This window comes from Ciconia boyciana, chromosome 23, assembly GCF_034638445.1.
Source record: "Ciconia boyciana chromosome 23, ASM3463844v1, whole genome shotgun sequence".
In the NCBI taxonomy this organism is placed as follows: domain Eukaryota; kingdom Metazoa; phylum Chordata; class Aves; order Ciconiiformes; family Ciconiidae; genus Ciconia; species Ciconia boyciana.
In genome coordinates, this window is record NC_132956.1 from 4,914,226 (window position 1) to 4,937,622 (window position 23,397).

At 44.3% G+C, this 23,397-nt stretch overlaps 1 protein-coding gene across 11 annotated transcripts in view; it reads left to right on the forward strand.

Annotated features, from left to right (window-relative positions):
• ANKS1A (ankyrin repeat and sterile alpha motif domain containing 1A) overlaps window positions 1-23,397 on the forward strand; it is a 110,448-nt gene that overhangs the window by 12,649 nt on the left and 74,402 nt on the right. For 8 of the 11 annotated variants that reach the window (XR_012046153.1, XM_072886253.1, XM_072886254.1 and 5 more), the window contains exons 2-4: window positions 15,680-15,760; window positions 16,563-16,719; window positions 18,653-18,715. Coding sequence is in view for 10 of the 11 variants with exons in the window: in XM_072886253.1 (XP_072742354.1) it covers window positions 15,680-15,760; window positions 16,563-16,719; window positions 18,653-18,715 (301 nt within the window). In the remaining variant the exon portion in view is untranslated. Of the gene's footprint in view, window positions 1-15,679; window positions 15,761-16,562; window positions 16,720-18,652; window positions 18,716-22,314; window positions 22,457-23,397 lie in introns of those variants that run through there. The other 3 variants (XM_072886256.1, XM_072886263.1, XM_072886262.1) reach the window with 2 other exon arrangements.

Sequence of the window (23,397 nt, forward strand, 5' to 3'; positions counted from 1 at the left end):
TTTCACAGAAAGAGCGAAACAGAATGTGTCCTTGACATTCTTTTTTGCTGAAAATAAAGACCTAAAAAGAAGAGAATTGGTTAAAAAAACCCCAAACTGCTGTCCTTCTGATTGTCCCACTTGGAGGATGTCATTTGAATATGGTGTTCGGTGTTTGTGCTGAGGTTAGTGCTGGAAACCGCTCGGCTGCGGGGGAGCTGCTGTAAGGAGTCCAGCCCTGCTTTCCTGTCAAGCCTAGAAATGAGAGCCCAAAGATGCTATAGATTGTAAGTACAACTTCAAAATGACTCAGAAGAGAGGCAAGTCGCTGTTTGCCTTGGTCTTCCTCTTATTTTTGCCACCATTATAGTGCTCGGTGTTTCATCCTTGTGAATGCGGCGTTTCTAACCCAAGCTACTCTTGTCAGGCTTTAATGGTTTCCCATGTCCAGAAGCACCGGGCGGTGCAGCGCGGGCGATGCTGCGGGCTTGTTTGTTGGCATTGTCTGGAACCAGTTTTTCAGATGCAAAGATAAATGGGGTGAATGCTGGCTCTTGAGGTGCTGTTAACAAATACAAGAAATTTGAATCTTGAAGTAAACTTTTGAATGTTACATTTAAATTGTGTGCATAAAAATATAGTAAGCTGGGGTTTTTTTCTTGTGCATTGACCTTAACTGCTTCACGAGACTTGAGTTTTCGGTCTCTGACGTTATCTCAGTTTGAGGGAATGAAAGATTCTGGTTTTCTCCACAACTCACTCATGCTTGGCTTATGCTTTTTATTCTAAATTCCTCAGGAAAGTTGGGTACAATTTAATGGTCTTCAGTGCTGCTCCAAGTCAGCTGTGCAGAGCTGCTGTCTGAGAAAAGGAGTTTGTGCTTTCCATCTCAAAAGCTGTCACTGTCAGTGGTGGGTAAGCTTTTGAAGCCATCTGAAATGCCTTAGGATCCTGGTAGTTATATGGCTGTAAGTTGTTACAGCCGAGATATAATTATTTGCTGGGGTAGAGTTGCAATGACCCTGAAATTGTTTGAGGTAATGGAGAGTTTTATCCCTGCATAAGTTTGTAATTTAGTAGTCTGACTTGCATACATACATTCCTGCTGTACATTAAAAATGTTAGGCTGGGGAAGGCTGTGCCGCTAAAAGCAGATCCTGGCTGGGAGAACTGTATTTAACAGAGAAAAAGCCCAGAATTGGTTTTGTATGCTTTCAAATAAGTGAGCAGAAATATTTTAAGGGGTTTGAAACATATTATCTTATGTTGTCTATGTTCCCCACAGAAAATGTGTTTTTTCCTGGTGAGGAAAAAAAGCTGTTTGAGGCTGGCTTGTCATCTTGGGCAAAATCAGATCTGGCAGGTGGATAAAAGCAGAACTGGAAGCTTAAGGTGTACAGTGAAATGTGTGGGAAAGAGCTCTCTTTGCTGCCTGTTCCGTTATTTATTCAGTTTACCGGTGTTAGGGATGTCTACAGATGTCTCTGCCAGCTCTCTGCGGAGCGGTACCTGCCCTTCTGGCCTTCCCCACAGCTCTTCACAAGCAGTTAGCAGGGAAGGGACCTTAGCATTTAATACGTATCGTTTGGCTGGCTGACTTATGCACTCATATTTTTCAGCTCCTAACCTTATCTCCATTCTACAGATAGCGTAGACAAGTAACGACAGCTTTACAGGAGCTATCTCCAGATCCGGAAATAATTTACTTGCCTTTGCCATTCGCTCTCATGCCTGCTTTTCAATGGGTGGGATTTCACAGATGCTTCTAGAGTAAAAGGATGTCCTTTTTAATTTCCATCCTCCTTTTCTTAACCTTTCTTAAGAACTGTTGTCTTAAATTGATGCTTTCTCTGTTTGCTTGAGGCATGCCAAGAATGAGGAGGAGCTTATCACAGTGCTCTTGAACATGACTGCTCAGGTGTGTCCTTAACGTTCCCATCCAAGCCACCGCGGGGTCACTTTTCTGTTTGCCTTCGTACCCTTACTGTCTTCGCTCTCTCGTTTCCCTGTTACTTGCTCTTTGGGCATCCATTAAAAAGCTCATCAAGACAGAATTTCATCTGGAGTCAGTGCAGTGGTATGTAGTTGCCTTGTTTGTGTCCCACATTGTTGCCAGTTAATTTCTTGCTCAGCTGTGTCTTCCTTTAGCCTTCAGGGACTTCTGATTAAGCTGGAGCACTGAGATTTGATACATGCTTAAATTGAGCTTTGTGGGTGAAACGGCTTGACTGCTGATGTGGGTTGTGTTGAAGGGCAAAGTCTGCTCCAAATGCTTAAGTGGGAGCTTTGTCACAGCTGTTAATTCTCCAGTCCCATGTTCCCTTCCTTGAGGGCCTCTTCTCCCATCCCATTGCATTCGGTCTTCAATATCAGAGCGACTAATTTCCTTTTTACTTAAGCTTAACGTTTCTCCCTGCTTGTCCTGATGCACTGGGATTGGCACCCTGCAAGTCTCTCCCGAAGGCGTGCGGGGTCTCTCCCTGCACGTGCAGTGCCCTCTCCCCGTCTGTCTGAGCAATTAAGCACATCAGTGCCAGCATAAATTCAAAGCCCTCATGTCACTGATCTTGGCAATGTCACAAGGGAAATGGGATGTTATGTGAACCCCTGTCTTTTTTTTTTTGTCTCCCTGAGGCAAAAATGTACTCTAGATGCAGTTATTGGTACAAAATAATTGCGTTTGCTTTTTAATTGATGTAGGGAAGGGGTAATTCAGTCTCTGAATCTTTGTTTCTCTGGCTCTGCTTTACTTGGCCTATTTACCTGTTTCTCATCTACTCCAGGTCAGACACAAGTGTTGTTGTTCAGCGTTTCGGGCATCAGTTCTAGGCAGCAACCAGTCTGAAAAGGAAGAACCCGCTTTGCTGTGGAAGTGAGCAGGCTGGCATGGTTTCAGGATGATAAGGCATGAAGTGGAGATGGCTTTACCAGGCTGGAGGGCATGGTGGCCAAATGGAGCATCTGAGCTTGGCTGCCGTGGGCTGGAGCGAGGAGAGGGCAGGGCTTTTGAGCAGTCTGTTTGGCACTGAGAGATGGGGGTATTGATTTTCTCTGTATAGAGCGTATCTAAGACTTAACCAGGAGGAGGGTGTCCGTGTTTAAATAAGGTATCACCTTTCCTATATGCTTCTAGGTGCAAGGTTCCCTGCTAGAAACCCCAAATTCCCACTGAGATGCGTATTGGATCAGATCAGTGTGGATGCTGGAAAAAAACAGTAGCTCTGACTTGTTCTAATCCTGTTGATTTCATCTGACAATGAACATGGAGCTGTTTTGCAGAGTAGACAGCTAGCAGAGGGTGACACATCTTCTGCCACCCCGAAACACTTAATTGGTGCATCAATTCCCCCCATACAGGGGGAGTGAGAGGCGGTGGGAATGAAGTACACTCTGCCAGAATTTTTGTTGCACAAGCTCCTTTTGGCAACGTTTTTATGCCAGACTCAGACCTTTTGTGTGTCTGTCAAAAGGGAACAGTGCAGATGGACATGTACAGTTCAAGACACGATGCTCTATTTCTGTTGGTAGATTGTCATGTCTCTTGGGATTCTGTAGCTTGTTAAATCATCTCGCAAAAGAAAAGGGGGAGGGAAAATACAGTGCGAGGTTGCCAGCTGTAGCCAGCTCAGCGCTGCAGCATGAGCTGCTTGGTGTTTTTTGATTAGGAATTTGTGGTTTCCCAGGCAGCTTGCTTCCATTTCTCTGGAAGTGCTGGATGGAGGGAAGGTGAAGGGAAAGTCTTGCACCTTTCTAAGGAATTGTGCTTCAGCAGAACCTGGGAGCCTGCACCATCTAGATATGTCCTGCTCAGTTTCTCTGCATCTAAGTCTTTCTTTTTTTAAATACTGCATTTTCTTCCACTTAGTTGCATCTTCTCCAGTACAGTGGAAACAGTAGAGCGTAGCTTCAAATGAAGAGTGAGGAATGCTTACCGTAGCAGTGCTGCTAGTTCCAGTTCGCAATTCTGTGATATTGTCAGCTCCAGGCTGTTTTATATGACATTCATAATGCTGCTCAGCTTATTGAATTTCTGCAGGAATGTTTTGCTTCCTTTTGCTCATATTCCTCAAAACCTCATCTAGTCAGATGCAAAAGAGGAGAATGCAGAGCAAAATTGGTATTTAGTACACCTCATTAAGAGGTTTGTAAGCATTCTGCAAACGTTGTCAAATTTCTGTCCTCTCTTAGAGGTCAGTTTCCCCACCTAGAAAAGGCAAGGCAGCTCTTTCAACTTCAGTGCTTCAGGTAAAATCCTACATCTGCATGTTGGGTGGTCGAGGTTTGCTCCCTGACAAATGTAGGCACTCCAGTTCGAGAACACTGTTATTAAGGTACTGGTGGAGACTGCATCTCACATTGTTACGTGCGTTAGAAGCTAAATGCAAACTCTCTTTTTAAAATTACTCCAGTGAGCATTTTCCCTTCTCTTTCCTTCTGAAATCTCCTCATCCCTTCTGAGTTTTGTCTTCAGTTGAGCTAAGTGCCAAAGTCGTCAGGCGTGGTAGTGTTTGGGAGCTGAAAATGTGAAGGACCTGTGGGTGATGCCATTTTGATGTTCCCTTCCCATTTTCCCCTCTTCCCCTGCCAACGCGCTGCCCTTGGACCGTGTGTGGGGAGGGGGATGCTCCTGACACCGTACATATCAGAAACCAAAGCTCCTGGCCACTCTCCTCTGGAGACACTGCTTGGCGTTCCCTGTGTTGGTGATTGAAATTTTTTGCGCTTCTTTCAGAAAAGCTGTGTTTAGATCTGGCCCCTGTAGTCAGTGCCAGCATGTAGAGCCCATGTTGTATGTGAACTCTGCTCCGTTGCATGTAATCGCCTGGAAATGCTTCCGTAATGGGAGCAGATTGCAGAGCGAGTGTCTGTAATGCTTTTAAGAATAAAGGGCAGCATATGCATTCAAACCAGACCTGGTTTTTTCCCTCTCCTGCAGCTATTTATTTTGCTTCCTGCTCGGAGGGATTCTTTGATGTAGCGTAACATACGCTCGTGACCCATCCTTTCTGTCTCCCGTTGCATAATGCAGGTGACGGAGCCCACTGTCACCCCCCACCATACATTAAGTTTAAAGAAATGCATTTCCACTGCCAGGAGCCATCTGTAAGGCTAGGGCTGCTCTCTTCCTAGTGGGGAATTTTAGCCTGGATGGATGCTTTTCTATTAGCGCTGCCCACCCTATCTTGTTCCTTTATGGCGTGAGCCTGCAAGCCCAGAGGTTAAATGTGTTCTTGTTGTAGTTCTTGCGCGAACCCAAAACAACCTTCTCCTGGAAATGAGGAATGGGAGTTGGTAGGCTGGTTTTGAGAGAAATAGATGAACTTACCTTGTACCTCTTACGGTTCCTGAACTGACCCTTCACAGGGTTGCTGTCACTTTGAAAACTCGTGCAGGTTTCCTGCTGCCTCCTTAGCCAGTCATTGCATCTCTGTAGCAAGTGGTTCTGCTCTGCTCATAAAGAGAAGGAACAATTTGGCCATTAGAGGATCAGCTGCTGCATGGTATTGCTCTGCTCGTTGAAATGCTGGCTTTTTCACAGCACGCTGTTAACCTTACGCTGGCTGAACTGTCTGTCCGTGTTGGGCAATGAGGCTGGAGCTGTTAGCGATCTTTGTAGCTATTGCTTCACACTGAAAATGAGCTGGCAAAGTAGAAGCACTCGAGGGGTGGGAGCTTGGGGTCTCATACTGTGCCTGTGCAGGGGGCCAGGCACGCTCTCTGACTGCTGCGGTGTGACAGCCAGAAAGTCGGACTGAATCAGAGTGTTTTCACCTGAATCCCTTGTCAGTAGCTCTGCCTTTGCTGCTGGGTACCTTGAGAGCAAGTGCCTGATTATGGAGCCGGAGCTCCGGCAGCTCTCGGGCTGGGTTGTGGTGGTGTGCCATGTCAGCTGCGTCATTGTTGCACGTCCTGCCCTTGTTAAGTTCCCCACTTTTCCCCATCCGTTCTGGTGTCATGTACTTGAACTCATGATCCTACGACTTTGAGGAAAATTTACCTTGTTAAACTGTCTTTGGCTCTAATTTATCTGGTGGGATATAGGGAAGGTGTTGGGCTTCATCCTCTTAGTGTTTAGCTCTAACTTTTGTGCCACACACGTGCAAAGTTGGTATTGCCAAATAATCGGCAAGTGCTGAAGAATAAGCCCTGAGCCTTTCAAGACAGAATGGCTTGAAGCTTCTTGTTCTGGTCCTGATGCTGTAGAGGAAAGGGAAGGTGTACCAGGAGGTGAAATGGCCAAAGGTTTGTCTTGCTGCTCAGACTTTACATGGCATCAGTGTCCCCCAGGAGCTGCTTTTTCGGTTGTGCTTACCATCCGCTCTGTCTTGCTTGCAGGTATTAACATGTCCCTTCCCATGTCCCTTCCATGCGTATTTCATTTAGTGCAATAGGATTAAGTCTTTTAATCTGTCTGTCCTGTATGTTTAGTCTCACAGTTTAGCACGCTTAGTAATATGGAAAGTACTCTACCACAGGGAAAGTGAGCCTTCAGTGTGATGTTAGCCATAACTGTAAATTGGAAGTCCTGTGATTCCTACAGGCCAAGCATGTGCCTTTGTCCTTCTGGTGCATTGAAAAGAGCGCCTTTGGATTTTTTGCAGTGGGTTAGATGTGACCCAGGGCTGGAAACATCCAGGATTTCAGTGTGATGGTGGGCATTGAAGAGTCACTTGCTTGCTGGACTTGCTTGTTTTACTTGGAGTAAAAAAAGCCCAGGAGAATTTCAGAAAAAATGCTTTTAAGCCTCTCCTCCAAGTGGTTGGATGTTATTAGCAAGTTGATGTGTAGGATGCGTGTAGTGGTTTGGGGGAGGTGCAGGTACCAATTAAATAGCAGCAGAACAGCCTTCTTGCATGTGCGATGATTGAAGCGGTCCCTGGAGAGCAAGGGGAAAGGAACCAAGTGGGAAGGTGGCCAAAATCCTGTATCGGCCTCAGTGCAGATGGATGCTGCCGTACGTGTTCGGAGTTGAATGTCCATGCTGGCTCCTCGAGGACTCGGTCGGTGATCACCCTGATGCTGTCGTTCTTGGTGCATGCACGTGGAGGTGGTTTGTTTCCTCTGCCGTGTTTGTCACAGACATATTCCCACCACCACCCCTTCCAAACACATGGATTCTCCTCTCTTGGGGAACTTCAGCTTTGCATCCTGCTGTTGGAGACTGGGCGGTGTGACAGCTTCACTCTAGAGGAAGTTATGTTTTTTTTCTCATGTGCCAAACCTACTTCTTTTGGCCAAAATTCTGAAAGGAAAGAAATCCAGATGCATGTAGGAGATCAAAAAGTCACTCTAGTAAAAACTCACCCCCAATTTTTCTTTGTTAATGTAACATTACAGAGCTGTGCTGTGGTTTCTCCTTCCAGCCAAGCTCTCTTTCCTAGCAGGGAACTAGCTGAGAGGGGAGATTTGCTCTCCTGCTCTCTTTGGTTTATGTAAATATCCATGAGTTTTCATGTTTGATGTGATGATGAAATTTGTCTCATGCTCTCACTTAACTGTGCCTCTTCAAAACTTGGGTGCCAGAAAAGTTTAGGTGGTAGTTTCCATTAAAAGTTGCAGATGTGTAGTTAAGATTTGCTGAAGCTGTTGAGTACTTCTTCGCTAAGACCCTGATCTAAACTTGATCTAAAATCTGTTGATACAAGGTCCACTGGGAAGTGTGAGTCGATACTGCAGCTGCTAGATGAGATGAAAGTGTACCCTGCTATGTAGAGCTGTCCGTCATATGCAAACAGACCTATATGTGAGAATTAAAGGGAGTTTTGTGGATACAGCTGTTGAAAACACTTATTACTCCCATAAAACTTACTTGATACACAAATGCAGCTGCAAAATAAACAAATTCTCCCCGTGAACATGTCCATAAATCTGGAAGTTGCTCTTAGGTGAGGACACTACCTGTTCAAGATTTTTTACGCTGCAATGTAATGCTTTCAGCAGGCTTCCACCGAGTTTAGTTTTCCAGATTTGTTAGGTATTTGTGCAAAGAAATGCATGCACTGGGAAACTATTCTTTTTCGTGTGCTTGAAAGGAATTTTCTGGAAAGAGTTGCCTGCAATTAGAGTGGGAAGAAGCACCTCCAGCAGGCACTGAATTCTTCTTTGCAATGTATATACTGCATGTCTTCACCTGTTTGCTCTAATTGGAAACACAATTGTCGTTCCTTGATAGATTGACTGCCTGACTCAGCTCTGCCTACATTTCTGTAAGGAAAGAAGGTATGTTCCGACAATGTGGAAAAATAGAGACAGTAAGATCTCGTGTTGCTGCCTTGTGAATCTCTGAAAATAGCTTTGTTACCTCTACCGTTTAGTCCCGCTTTGCATGGGCTGACACAACATTAATCCCATAGCTGCAAGATCGAGACTTCCGCTGATCGCAAGAAGTGAGTCATCCCCACATTAACAGTGTCTTCTCTGCAGAGACGTTGGCATACTTCTCCCGTCGTGGAAGGAGCCTGGAGTTAGCATGCTTTGTCGGTTTAGGAATGACGCTTACCAGTCTTCTGTGTCCAGGTTCAGCAGTCTAAGTGGCTGCACGTTTAATGCATGTGCCCCTTAACTTTGACTTTAACCTATGCACCATGTCTCAAGTATCCAGATTTCCTGGAATGGTGTGTTCAAATCCCAGTAGGATCAATTTGTCTGCTCTGGCGGTTTCGTTCTTTTCATGTTTGAAAACTGGATGCTTTGCACAGATGTTTATGATCCCGATGTTCTTTCCTTATAGGTGTTGCTTTCCTGCTCCTGTGTGTTAATTGCCAGGAAAATTTCTGCTTTGCAGCCCAGAACTAACGGCATTTCAGTGGTGATTTTTCACATATCGTAGGTGCTTTCTGGAAGGGAGAGGTATTAAAAGCAGCGCGTAAATCTACGCTGATGCTGTAGCAGCTGGGCAGTGCTGCACTCTTCAGTGTGTTAATTCTTGTGCGTGGGGTCAGTGGTCTCCCATTTCCTCTAATTTTGGATTTTTAAGCACAGCATGAGGACCCGGTGAGTTCCAGCAGGAGGAAACATGGGTAGTAATACCTCGTAGCCAGTTTAAGATGACACACTCAGCATTGCACCTTTTGAGTTGTCTGTACACAGTGTCTGTGGTCAGAGGGCTGACAGCCCTGTAAATCCAGATCTGCTCTGTAATCCTTTTCTGATTCATTTTGCCATCAAGATTTATCAATGTAACTTACTGCTTGCAGTGTGAAGGATTTTTCCACGCTTCTCCTGACAGCTTTGGGAATACACTCTGCTCTAACTTCCCTGCTTCTTTCAGTGTGAAAAGCTGGTTGAGAGCTTCAGCTCTCCTGAGGTCTTGCAGGCTGTATGATCTATGGATAGCATCCTTGCTGACAGTTCTTCTTTCATGTGCTTTTCCCAAGTCTAGAGGCACTTGAGAAGCACGTGTAGTATTAGCTCAGATCATTCAGCTTCTTCTCTTTCATTTAAGCATAGGAAGTTGCATTTTAGCCTTGTCAGTCAAGAAGAAAATTTTGTTCTGAATTGTTGCAAAAAAAAAATAATCAAACCCAACAACCCAACTCGGACAACAAATCCAACAAAAACAATCTGTACCTCTCCCTCTGTGGCCCTTTGGCCCTTAACAGAGCTCTTCTACATCAGGTAGAAGGTAATTACTGTATTTGGTTGTAAAATGCTTGGCAGCATCATCACATGTGGAGTGCTAAATGTGAATTACTGTATTTTATTTTTTCCAGTAGAAAAATGGACGCAGAAATGTTAGTGGGAGAATTTTATATACAGCAAATGCTTCCGGCATAGGACTGGAATGTGAAGTGAGACTTCTGCATGCATTTAAAATGCTGGGATTCTCTGCAAAGCATTATATAATTATACTCTATATTAAATGGCCACCCACATTTTTGGTAGTATGTCTGAATTTGTTTTTGTAACTGATAAGATGCTGCAGCTGTAAAATGATAATGCCAAGCGCTTAAATATTGTGCTTTTAGAGCTAGCTTTGCTGCACTTAGTGGAAAATACTAGCAAAGGCAGAAAGCACATTTTTTTGTCAGGTGTTCTATGATAAGCTGAAAGCGGCAGTCAAAATTAAGCTCCCATTGAGCTAGGTGCTGTACAAACTCTTCAGGCCTGAGCAGAACAGACCAGGCAGATGCATAGATTGTATGTTCCCCAGTTTGTTGGGTGAGGGACAGTCGAGCTTGGAAGGAATCTGCTGAACAGAGCGAAAAGGGGGACATGAAAGGGGTAAGAGGATGACAGTGCGGACAAGAGTATAGGAAGAAGGCAGCCAAGGAGTTTTGGGTGGGAGCAATCATCCCAACTGACTGCTTTCTTTACAGCAAAGAAGAATCTGGACAAAGAAGTTGAGGAGCGTAGAAGCCAAAGATCACTGCTTTGGCTTCCTTTGCAGCCTCTCCAATAGCTGGAATCTAACCGGGTTGCTCTCCGCGGTCTTTCCTGAAGCCTGCCAAGAGGGGCCGAGAAAGTATTACTTGGGATCTAGCCACGTTCTCCCCTGCCCCATGAATACTCTGCTTTAATCTTCTCCAGCCTTGCATCAGCAGTTTATTTTTGGAAAGGCTATTGTATTATCTAGTGGTTGAGGCACGCAAGGAAAGGGGTCGCAGCTCTGTTGTGAAGCCCTACCACGCCGTACCCCTTCCCGTCGGTGAGATGGGAGCAGCGCTGCCTTTCTCGCGCTACAGAAACATTTAAGCGCGCTTTCTAAACCTAAAGTCTTGCACAAAGCATTTGAGTTGTTTGTACTACCAGTCTATAAGCAGGAAATACCAAAAGAGGGTTGTGTTAGCATTGCAAGAATCTAGCAGTTGTATGGATATTAATAGCCGAGATGTCTGTATTGACTTGCTTGTGTTGTCCTCGGGGCAATGGACTAGGAGTTAATCTGCCTCCAGCCTTAACTGCCCTCAGGACATTTTGTCTCCAAGGCATTGAACTAAGTCTCCAAACATCTGGGACCAGTTCTCAGCTACTTTAAACTTCCTTTGTGACCTTGGGCCAAGGCACTGATGTGCACTGGCTTCTTGTATCTAAAGCAGTGATAGTACTAATATTGTTCTTTTTGTCTTTAGCGTTGAGTACGTAAATACACAGGGTAGCAATGGGCTCTGCTTTCTGATCTGCACAAGTAAGAGTACCGGTCCCTGAAGTCTCTGGGTGCTTCCGTAATCCACATAAGTGAAACTACAAATGAGCTCCAAAGACTCATCGTTTGACTTGAAAACACTGAGTTGTTCTTTAGGTGGCTTAGCCTTTGCTCTAGCCCACTGCCCCAGATGATTTTGTGAATAAAGTTACTACGGTCAGGAAGAAATAAATGGAAAAGCAAGAGGACAAATATGGTCTTGTTTAAAGGAACTATTGGATTTTATCATGACCTAAAGCAATGTGCTTTATTCAGCAATTTTTACAAACAGGAAGCTTTATTTAAAAGGCTCCAGCACTTGCTGAATCATGGAGCAAGAGAAAACTGAGTGCAAGAATTAGTTTAAACAGCAGATTTTGCAATTTTCAGAGCTTTTCTTACGTCCTTAATGTTCAGTCTTAATTGTCTTAAACAGATACATCAGAAACGTTGTTAGAATACTTCCCTGGTGCAGCAAAGGGAGGTGAAATCTAAGTAATCACTGCGAATATAAAAGCAAACCCCCTCTTTGATGTAAAGGGGTTTTGAGGGATTGGGGGAGAAAAGAAAGCAAACAGCGGTGGTAGTTGAATTGGCTCCAGACCTTCTCTGAGCTTTATTGGAGACTTGTATTTACAGCATTCTCCTTCCTGTGCCGGGATCTGTTTTTCTGTTTAATCAGAAACAGCCCAAAGTCACACTGTACAAAGATAGTACTTGGCTTTGTACTCTGCTTCTCTCAGTGCTGTATTTCCATTTCACAGATGGGAAAACTGAGGTCTGGAAGTAGAGCTTTTCCCAAGGCTATGTAGCACAGCGGGGAGTAAAGCCCTTGTGGCTTCCAGAGTTGTCATCTACACCCTGGCTTGCAAGGCTCGATGAGTATCGCAGTGGTCTGGCATTAGGATTTCCTGCATTTTTGTTCTGTCTTGTCTATTTTTTGCCGAAGGCAACGTTTGTACTGCCCTGTTCTGAATTACTTCCCCTCTGCCTTGTAAAATCAGGGCAACGGGTCTGTAGGTAGGTATTGTTAAGATGAAATGATTCAGGCTTTACCACTGCATGATCTCACAGCGCCTAAGTAAGTGCTCATCTCTCTCACTTCATTTCTCATCTGCAGGCTGTTGGAGGTAATATATTCTAGGTGGAGATGCTGGCCCTGGGCCTTGGTGCGAGCATCTGCGCCTTCGCACAGCGGGAGGTTAGTGACTTGGAGGGGAAGCCCCTCTGAAAGGGATTGAGCCTGCCCGGCTGCTGCGGACTCCTGATTTCCCTGCAGTGATTTTTTTGTGTCTCCATAAAACCCACTTACTTGATTCTTAATGTATAATTTTTATTGTTCTCCGTGTTGTGTAACGTGCTTGTGCTGGGCTGAACCAAGAGGAGTTAGACGCTATTCCGTATTTATTTGTCCGATAAGAGTTCCCAAAGGGGCCTGGCTGAGCGGGGCTCCACATACCCATGAGCCTGACATCTCAAAGTCTTGCTGAGTTGTTCCTGTTGACTTAAACCTCTTTAAATTTCCCTGTCGGGCCTGAAAAGACCTGACAAACTCCGCACTTCAAGAGATCTAATTTTAATCCCAGAGTACCCACCTCTTCCCCAAAGTGGTCTGAGGGGGTTTTCCTAATATTTTAGATTAGAGCCTGGGCTTTGTTTCCTATAGTTCTGCCACAGTTCCTACAGATTTTGCCTGAGATGTCATTCAGATCAGATGCACCAGGCGCTGCAAATAGCACTCTGGGGGAATTGCGGCGTCTTTCAGAAGTAACATCCCTATGCTAGTCTTTTTCCACCTCCTAGTTTCTGCAGACCATAGTGGAGTTATTTTCCTGTGTTTAGATCTAACATGAGAAGCTTGGGATCTTATCTTAGCCTGTCACTTTAATGCTACGCATTGCATAAATAAAAATGGGATGAAAGATTTGGTTTCTGTTAAGTCAGGAGAACTGTATGGCCTTCCTAGCAGAGCTGGAGAGGAAGAGGAGGGAAGAGACTGATATACTTCACTGCAGTCCTCGCATCTAAATATAAATAGTTCTTGGATCCTTTCAGTCTGAACTTCTGGGTGACTTGACCTTTCTTTGATAAAAGCTTTCTTTATTTGCAAGAATAAAAGGGCAAGGGGGAAGAAAGGACACAGCAGATTATTTTTTTTTTTAAATATCTTAAAATCTTAGCAGTTGATTTCTGCAGTGCCCAGTGCTCGCCGTTGAACCAGCTCCATCTTGGACTCCAACTTTTCTCCTCCTCCGAGTCCCTTGAGTGAACTTCGCATTTTACTCTAAAGCATTAACCAGAAGATTTCTAAGGAAGTTTATGGAAGTGTGTTCTCTCACAGGGAGACCGTGTTCTGGTGGAGATGGATATCCTGGGCTCCAGTCCCTGGTCTTGCTGCCAACTGGGTGGATCACGTTGAGCAAGTGACTTGGTTTATGCCCATTACACCGCTAACCTTGGTTTTCCTTACTTCATAACTTCAGCTGAAAGAAATATTTGTATTAAATGGCACTGGTTTTTCATATGTACACCCTGAAGCTTTTTGAGCTCAGCATCAAAACACAGCTCTGTTTCATGTGTAAAACCACTGAACTCTCTGGCTTTGGTCAAGTTAGCAGCCTGCGCAAGGGGATGCGCAGGCGCAGTATTTATAACTGCTCCAGACTACACGCGAGTCTTTCTGGCACTAGTTTTAACCATTAATTGCCACTTTAAATCAGCAATAAATTATTTGGGTAACCGCACTGCATGAGCCCGCTGCCAAAAATAAACCAGAGCCTGATAATTACTCAGGTCCCCTTCGTGCTTCAGGACTGTTGCAGCTGGATGGGCTAGGGCACCTCCTGGACTCAATCTGATCGTTGTTTTGGTGTCTTGTGTATCTTCTGGACATAGTTTAAGCCATCATCCTGAAAATGATGCGAGTAAATGCACTTGACATGCATTGCATGCATGTATTGGTTTGCCGTTTCCTTCTGAAGCGCAGGATGGTGTGTGGTGTGCAGGAATGCCTCTGGATAAGCCTTCTGATCCTTTGCAAATTGGATTTTGTGGCTTCCTTCCCAGCCCTCTTGGATAAAGTTTCCCCTTAGCTGCCTTTCCTCTAGTGGAGCTCGTGTCTGTCTCAGGACTGCAAAGCCTTTTATAATGCTCTGCTGGATCAGGAGTCGCTTGGAGGGGAGAGACTTTCCATTTCGGCGTGCTCCCGAATCCCACCTGAAACGTGCTTGAGAGTAAGCATGCTCCTTAGTTTACTTCTGAATTTCCACTTGGTCTGCACGAGATTCCTGTTGGTTTGGTGCCTTTCCTGCTGGTTTTATACACTGTGGTATAGAGTTTTTTCTGGCTAGGAGCCCTCTAGTAATGACTGTTATTTTAGAAAACCTAGTTACTGCTCTGGGCTGCCTCTGTATCACACAATGAGTCGTAGCGATTACATGCTGGGGAGGAAATGAAATGATCAGGAAAGGCCTACTTCATAAAAAGCAACACTTGACTTTATTTTAAACCAATTAAATTGGGGATTAGAGGGTGCTGTTAAGTTCTACCCCTAGTTAAAGAAAACAAAGCAGGAAAATGTACTGTATTAGCAAAAGCGTGATTGTCTAGGCCTATAATAAATCCTGTATAATTCTTGGAAGTATTAAGTTTAAAACAGGCCAGCATACAAGGAATGATGGGTTGTAACGGAGAGGGCCATCTTCAGGAGAGGGTGAACGGTTTCATTTTGCTTATAAGAACGTACTGGTTTGGTTCACGTGCCCTTTCTGGGAGAGGGTGGGAGCAGAAACCAAACTCCTGTAACAGCAAGCTCAAGAGCAATGCCAGCTTCTTACACATGCGTTTCTCCACTGGTTTAAATAGGACACCTTGCAGGGGTTAGAGGGAAGATTAATCCTCTACAGGGTTAATCCTTAAATCCTTGGTGTTCGTCTTTTGAACAAAGGAGGGAAGTTAACAGTATTCTCAGAAGTGCTCGGAGACCACCTACTCTTTCATATAGACTGCCAACAGCTGACAGATGGAAATGATTTTTGGACAGTAAGAAGTCAGCGTGGAATCACACTGGTGACCAAGAGCAAGCTCTGTATCCCACAGTCTTTGACTTACACCCCTAGTGACTCTTGCCATGGAGGGAAGAGGGTTTCCCAGACCCATCAACATTCTTCAGAGGGGTGTGAATTAGCAGTGGGTTGATGGTTTACTGTCTCTTGTGGTTAACTTTAATAGACACATCTTCCTCTGAAAATGCTTTTTGGCAAGCACATGTATGGCCGAAAGATGTCTAGTAGCAGGAGAACGTGGGAGCTCTGATTTAAAACCAGGATGGTCCGATAAAGCATCGAGTAGTGAATCCCTGTACTGGCTGTGTGCTTTGTGACACTAACCCCTCTGCTCGACGCAGTGCTGTGCGGTCTGTTCTCTGTATTACTGCTCTTAACCACAGCTGTCCAGCCACTGGTTTGCTTCCAGATAACCAACTTGGTGTGAGAACTCTGCTGAAACTTGTCCTTGCCGGCTGTCTGTCTGTTTGGTGTATGCCTAAGTGTTCCCTGTACGTTTTCTGTCTTGCAGCATCTGGAGAGGGCCAAATGTGAACTGCGTTGACAGTACTGGATACACTCCACTGCACCATGCTGCTTTGAATGGTCATAAGTGAGTCATCTTACAATGCCTTTGATCATAGGGGATACTATGTGCTTTACAAGCTACGGTTTCTGTGTAATTCATTCACCAGTCTGATGCCGTTTCCACCAAAAACGTGGCGATGGTGCAGCACTACACCATCTTCAGGAGAAGAAGTGAAGAACATCAGTGCAGTGAAGCTATAGAGGCATTGGCTGCTGCACAGTATGATCATACATATCTTTAAAAATTTGGCGAAGCACTGAGGTTTTCAACCACCCTTTTATTTATAAGCAATTTGGATAAGATATAACAAGATATTAAAGGTGGCTTCTCCAGTAACAGTCCTCTGCAGTCTGTCTGGTGTCCAATGTGTTGCTGTGCCTGCACCACTTAAAATTTGCTTTCATGCATATTACATTTTGAAGTAACTCCAGTCCTCAGTGTGGTAAATCTTGTATTGTTCATTGCTACTTAAGATATTGAGAAATTGGAGAGAGTTCAAATCCTTATTCATCTTCATCGTGCCGGTGCAATTCACTTTTCACCAGAGTGGCTTGCGAATGACTTCAGTCCCTGTTCAGCTCCCTTAGTACAAAGGTAACGGATCTTTCCTGAGCTCATCTTAGCAGTCTTTTGTGTTTGGTTTTTGTTTTGTTTTTTTTTCCCTTGGGCAGCATTTAATAGGAACGCTTTAAAATCACATGTCAAGAGGATCTCTGAAATAGTCCTGTTCAGATGAACTTTTTGTAAAGTACTCTACTTACTGCAGAATGTAAGCTGAGAAACAAGGACTGGATATCTTACGGACTCAAGTTTCCTTCTCTTGCAGGGATGTGGTGGAAGTTCTGCTGAGGAACGACGCGCTAACCAACGTAGCAGACTGTAAAGGCTGTTACCCTCTTCACCTGGCAGCTTGGAAAGGAGATGCAGACATCGTGAAGCTCCTCATCCACCAGGGACCTTCACATACTAAAGTGAATGAGCAGGTCTGCGTATTTTTCTCTAATATGTCGTTGAATTACTTCCCTCGAATGGAGGGAGACTACTTCAACTGACTCCTGACCCTTCCCAAACTAGTAGCAATTGTTATAATGTCCTGCTTGCTAATGGGATAAGAAGGGCACTACCTAAAGCAAATACCTCCAGTTCCGAGTTAGTGGTTGAATGAGTAAGGTATATATGTCTATATAAAGATACAGAAATATGAGAACCACTCAACACGTAGGAAGTGGTCTCCTGCTTTCATACTGGGCTTCTAAAACTAACCCATAGTTTTTCCTTTCAGTTGCTGGATAGCTGAGAAGGTTTCTAGTTCTGTCAAAGGACACATTGGCTCCCTTCTTTGGGAACTAATCAAAGCGGCTTTGTTTAGTCTTTGTTTGGCCATGCTCTCTCAGCTATTCTCCTGGCTTGTCTCTAGCACTTGCTCCAGTTAACTAATTTGTAAGTTGTAAGATAATTTTAACCCTGCTTGCCCCCAGATAAATCCCTAGCTTAATCTTAAAGAATTAGTTTCTCAATCAGGCAAGAAGAAAAATCTGGTGGATTTCTTCCCTTTGTCAAGCTGAGAGGTTTTGGTCTAGGATGCAGAGGGATTGATTTGTATGAGACAGCTACTCTGTACAGCAGCTGCTGTGTCCCCTTTGGAGGGCTGGCTCCCGTGTAACTTCCCGTGGAAGTCAGCAGGTATCTTACCATTCCAGGGAACTTCTGAAATGGTACTGCTGGAAGACCCAAGTATTTCTTTTAAGAGTTTTGGATATGGGAACCAGTTTACTGAGTGAGGCCAGCTGAGCAGTGTTACTGAACCTCTTATGGCTGAGTGAGCTTGGGCCGACATGTGGTAACAGATCCAAACCAGACAGTTAAAGCTACAGTAGCTCTTGGTTGTCCTGTCCCTAAGGCAGAAATATCTAATGTCCCTGTGAATGAACTCCTAAACCACTCAGGTTTTCATCCAGGAGGAGAGGAGTAAAGCAAAATAGGTTTGTCTGCCTTAATACCTCAAGGCTAAAAATGTGTATTCATTCAGAAGTTAATTCACAAGTAGGTCGGATATTTGTGGCTCAAGTTTAGCAAAATCTGTCAAAGTCAAGATGAGCGGCTGGGAACTGTGAGTTTCTGCTGTTTAATTTTGATCTGAGGTGTATACTTTTCAGAAGCTGAGGAGCAAACTCCCTTTGGAGTCAGGTTTAGGAGTCCTAATACTGCTCCCATCCATACTTTGTGGGGACCAAAGTGCCATGCTTAAGTTGTCTGTTCCTCAGTATAAGATGGCTAACTTGATGTATTGGGCTGCTCCAAGGCTAAATGGTTGCTTCTAAAGCACCATGAAATGAAAAATATGGTGGTAAATGGTATTCACTACCACTCCTCAACTGAGGAGAAATAACAAAGAGTGTGTGTTTTAATGTCTTGGTTGATAGTTTTCCAGTTTGGGGCTGTGGTTAATAATGTCTTCAGGTGCAGCTGCTGGCATTCAGTCTGTTCAAATAGATTTGAGAAGTGTAGTTAGCTGTTTGCAATCAATCTGATAAGAACTGACTGAGGGCCCTGAGTGTAAACTGTTCTGCTCTGCGTAGGACAGGTACAGGGGAAACCTTTGCAAAAGATTAAAAGCTTAGTGTAATCCTTACAGGTAATGTTTCATTAATGCCTGTTTAGTAAGAACCTTTTTAAATGAGAAAAGTCAGCCGAATAGCCTGTGCTCCTTGTGTTTGGGGTCTTGTAAATGAAATGCACGGTGGTTCACGTTACAGGAATCGGCAGCTGGAATGGCTTCTGCTGTTAATAGCTTTGACTGGAACAAGATGCTGTGTTCTATCATTTCCACCCCTTGGGAGTCACCCATTGCTTTGTTGCTTTATCTCACCCATTTCATTATCACATTTTTTTTCTTTTTCCTCTTCCTTTTTGTAGAATGCTCTTGAGATCAAAGAACTCAAAAAGTACGGCCCCTTTGACCCATATATCAATGCCAAGGTGTGTACTTTGCTGTCAGCATTTCACTGCATCATTACTCCAAGCTGCACTCGCGTGCTTCCAGGTGCAATGTCATCCAGTTGCAATAATACCTGTTCAGTTTGCAGCTGCTTGGGGAAAAGTAAAATGCGACCATTTATTTACTGTGGGTTTTTTTCTTCAAAGCAGTTATAGAAACATAATTTAAGGGAAGCTTTTCCTTACTTTCCTGGGGGCTCCTTCATTGCTTAGCCTTGTAGGAGTCATGGTGATGGTCAGTTTGCTTGATTTGGCTGGATGACTTCCAAAAGGTAATGTTATTGCAATTAAAATGCTTTAGGTTTTGTTTCATGTGCTAATGTTGCTGGTAAATGCAAAGAGAAGGAAATTTTTTTTCCTGCTTAAACATGGATGTATTTTCTCTGTGGGCTGTTTGGAGGGAATTTTCCTGCCTTTTCTCCTACAAAACGCATAATGCTATATTTGTCGTTTGAATGGACGGTTAATTCTTTTGGTGGTGGTGGGGAGAAGGGAAGGCAGTAATGTTCATGCCTCCCTTCCCAAGTCCTTCATGTCCTGCTTATTGCATCAGTCTCTCTTTTTTGATGTTAAGTGTGTTGTGTCGTCTGACCCTTCAGCCCTAGTCTTCTGTTCCTGTTTTCTTGCCTATTTTGCTCCTTTCTTGCTTTTAGTTGTTCTTGAGCTACAAAAAGGCATGACATCAGCACTTACGATGCACTGAGGCTGAGCAATTGAGGAAGCAGATAAGAAAGTTCCCGGTGGTGTTCTCGGACACCATTTTTCATCTTTATTTATAGTGAAGCTGCAGGCCAGCGATGGCATAATAGTCTGCTGATTTATCATGAGATACTTCTGCTCTCAGCTACCATGCCACAGTTGCTTCCAGCCAATTATTTTGGATCCAGCCATCCATGGCAGATTTCTGTCTCTCAAAGTTTAGTTAAAACTTTCACTCTGCTTGATCTGCGCTACCTTAAACACACATTCAAAGTTCCTGAGCTTGCGAACCGGTGGGAATTATGTTTGTTTTTGCAGACTTCTATTTCAGGAAGTGCTCTAGTGTATACCTCTTGAAGCACAAATATATTTACATGAAGCTCATCCGTATCGGTGATTTTTATTTTTTTTTACAAAAATCCAGATGGGAATTTTACAACAACGAATGTCTTCTGTGGAAACATCACAGTCGAGCAGTTCAGTTGCCTGAAAGGAGCCTTCTAAAACATTGTCAATAACAGAGTGAAATCTTACACACTCCGGCATTAAAATGTGGAGTGAAGAAGGAATATAAAGATGAAATATACAGTGAGCTGACTTTCTTGTGGATTTTTGTTTACGCAGTATTCTAATTTGGATTTTATATTTTTGACAAGTGCCTTATTTTAAACTCTCAGTTCAGTTTTCAAGATGGCTGTGGTGCTCTTGAGAACAAGGCTAGTGTTTTTGAAATCTTTGCCTTGGTTTTAAGGAGAGAGAGATGATTTATACACAATCTGTTAGGTTCAGCACAAGTTCTGGCCAGCTTTCCACTGGTTTCTGACCAGGTTTGATGAAGAGCATGTGGAATCATACCTGTCATGCAAACCTTGATGTTTTCTCAATAGCCTGGCTGCGGGTGGGAGAACCACAAAAAGTCCAGGTGCAAAGGCCTTGCTTAGTTGGTGCTTCCAGCTTCTCTGCTCCCATGCAGGATGGGATGTCATACAGAAATGACTGAAGCGAGATGTTTCATCTTTCCAAGCATTTTGGGATATTTAGAAGAGGGGTAAAGCATTTCTGTAAGGCTGGACTACAATTTAATATCCTGTTGAGGAAAAGATAAGAAAGCCAGAAGCTGCTTGTTCTCCTAAAAGTTAAAGAAATAGTTAACAGCTACTTTTTATGCCCCTTCCTTTTCAACATCTTTTGTTCAATAGGAGGTCCCTGCAATATGTCTGTTACAGGCCTGAAGGACTTCTGAAAAGCAAATGGTAGAAGCAGAGTTAAGAGATGGAGCAGCAACTTTGCTTCAGTAACTCCTGCTATCTTGAATCTGGTTATTTAATTTGTATGAAGGAACCAACTGGTTGAGCAGAGCCAAAGTCGAAAAAGCTGTCACATAGCTCAGGTTTGTGCACTGCACAAACTACCTTTGTCTTTTTTAATTGGAAGCAAATGAATCATGCAGATTGGGTTTAAAGTGCTATAAATCTAAATGGGCTGCTGAGAAAAGTGGAAGCCTACCATCTGGAGTCTGCAAATGAAACTGGGCAGCGAACCCACCCGCAGAGCTCTCAAAAGCTTGTTGGACATATGGGGATCACTTTTTTTTTTCCCGAAATGTGTTTGGCATTGTTGGGCACCTGTAGGAAGGAAGGAGGCCTGTTCATCCTTACTCTGCTCCTGGCAGTGCCGCGCGGGGCACTGATGGAAATTTTGTGCTGCAAAAGGAGGGAAGGAGATGGTACAACTGACGGGGCAGCTCCAGCCAACTCTTCTGGCCTGCTTTGTGCCCGAGGGGTGTGCCTTGAGTGTCACCTCCTGGTGAAGTTTGGATTTTACTTAACGGGGTTTTTTCCTTTCATTTTGGTGTGCCTTTAACTGAAACTTTATGGAGTGGGTGCCAGCGGGACATCCCTGTTCTGTGCTTTAAGATCAGTCATGTCACTGGAGCAGCAAAATAGTAGGTTTTTAATAGGGCGAGCCTACGTTAGACACGCACACACTGACAAAAATCCTACAAAAAAGGAATCCTAGGAACAGGTTGGATGGGACCGAAGGGTTGTGTAGCCTCTTTCTTGAGCCCTGAGGCAGGATCAGGTCTACGTAAACCATTCCTGACCAGTGTTTGTCTAGCAGCTTCTCAGAAACCTCGGAGAGGGACAGCTCTATAGTCTCCCTTGGCAGTTTACTCGACTGTTCAAATCTTTGCAGGTTAGAAAGTTAGAAAACTTTCCTGTATTTAAACCAAGACTCCCTTTCTTCAATTGAAGCCCTCTTACAGTGTGTTAAGAACAGGAGTGCAGGCAGATATACTTTAAGGAGCTGTAGATGCTCCATTTTATTGTGTGATGAGGAGCATAAGGGCTATGGTATGTGGTATCTAGTTACCAGGGCTTGAAAAATTTGATGGAGCCCATATGAAAGCAGAGGCATTTCTGCTAGTGTTCCTGGTTTGTGGTCTGTAGGCGGGCATCGTACAGCCCAGCTTCTCACTCCCAACTGTGAATTGGGGGGGTGCTAGGATTCTTGCAAGAATGCAGCCCCTGGGCCCTGGTGAGTGCTCTATTTTTCTAAGAAGTTTTGAAATTTGAAGCCATATGCCTTCTGGCTGCTGGAAAGGAATTTTCTTTTTCCATCTCCGATAAATATGTATGTCGAGTGCTCATGCTCATTGTTCAGGCTCCGCTCTGGTTTGCGCTTGGAGAGGCGATACAGGGAAGGGAGGCAAACTCCCTTGTCTGGAATGGCTCTAGCATTTTTGGCTGCTCAAAGCTCTCCTAAAATGAAGGCAATAAAAACTTATGCAATAGCGGGAGTTTCCAGTGCACAGTCTGAGATGGGGAAAGACTTGCTGTAATGATTCAGGGGAATTTACCGCTTGGTGATCTCTGTTGCAGGAGGAAAGTCTGGGGATTTCATCCTGAACGTCGGAGCCCTGACCTGCTTAAGGAAAATTAGACTAAATTGCAGTGAAGATGGGGGAAGTCTTCAACAATTGTGTTATTAAAGGATGTTATGTTCCCATTTCTGAGCAGTCAGGCAGGTGTTTGGAGTTGCTGTGTGCTTTAAAGCACCCTTGAGGGATGTGGTCTCTGTGCCAGGGAGGGATGAGATGGGGACAGTCCTAGCAGTGGAAATCCCCTGTAGCCAGGGCTAGCATGGCATGAGCAGTGCATACCCCCCATGGCTCTTTGGCAGATACCTCCTGCTCCAGAGGGGCTGGGGTTATCTACTCTTTCTGCAAAAATTGGCAGGAAGCCTCCCTCATGCTATGGGGCAGGCTGAGGGCCTCGGGTCTGGCTACCTCACCAATACCTGGGTTCCCTTCCCTGTCAAATAAGAATAATGCGATTTACCAACCTTTTAAATGCCTCAAGACCAGCAGCTTAAGCTGATTGATAGGTGTAATCTCTGTAGTTCTCTGTTCTCTCCCCTTCTCGCTCCGTATGTGTATTTTATGTGCAGGCTTCTTTATTCTACAGTAACTTCTGTCCGCTTGTATGTGCCTTCCTTCACCATGGCTGCCTCTGCCACTCCAAGTAGAGCGCCTGTTGTTTGACTTTGAACTTCTGTGCTGACAGCGATGCCATGCTTTCCTTACCTTCTTAAATATCTCACTTCTGCATGTGGCTGTTGCTGCTTCCTGCATCCTTAGCCTTTGCTTTTATACAAGTTGCAGCTGCAGAGAGCCTCTCCAGAACTCCTCGCTTCCCTTATGCTCTTTACGTGGCTGAAAAATGATGCAAATACCAGATAAAAACAAATGGGAGTTTGCATGCATGACTCCTGTAATCTCTAGAAGGACTTAACATGTTAATAGGATTAAAGTACTTGTACAACAGCGCAAGTTCTGCAGCGTGGTTGTGAAATGGTGCAAAATACTGACTGCTCCTACAAGCTGGTATCCAAAAAAGCGCATGTGGTCTGAAAGCAAAAAGGAAGGTGTTTTGATCAAATTCAGTTTCTAAAGTAGTACTTCT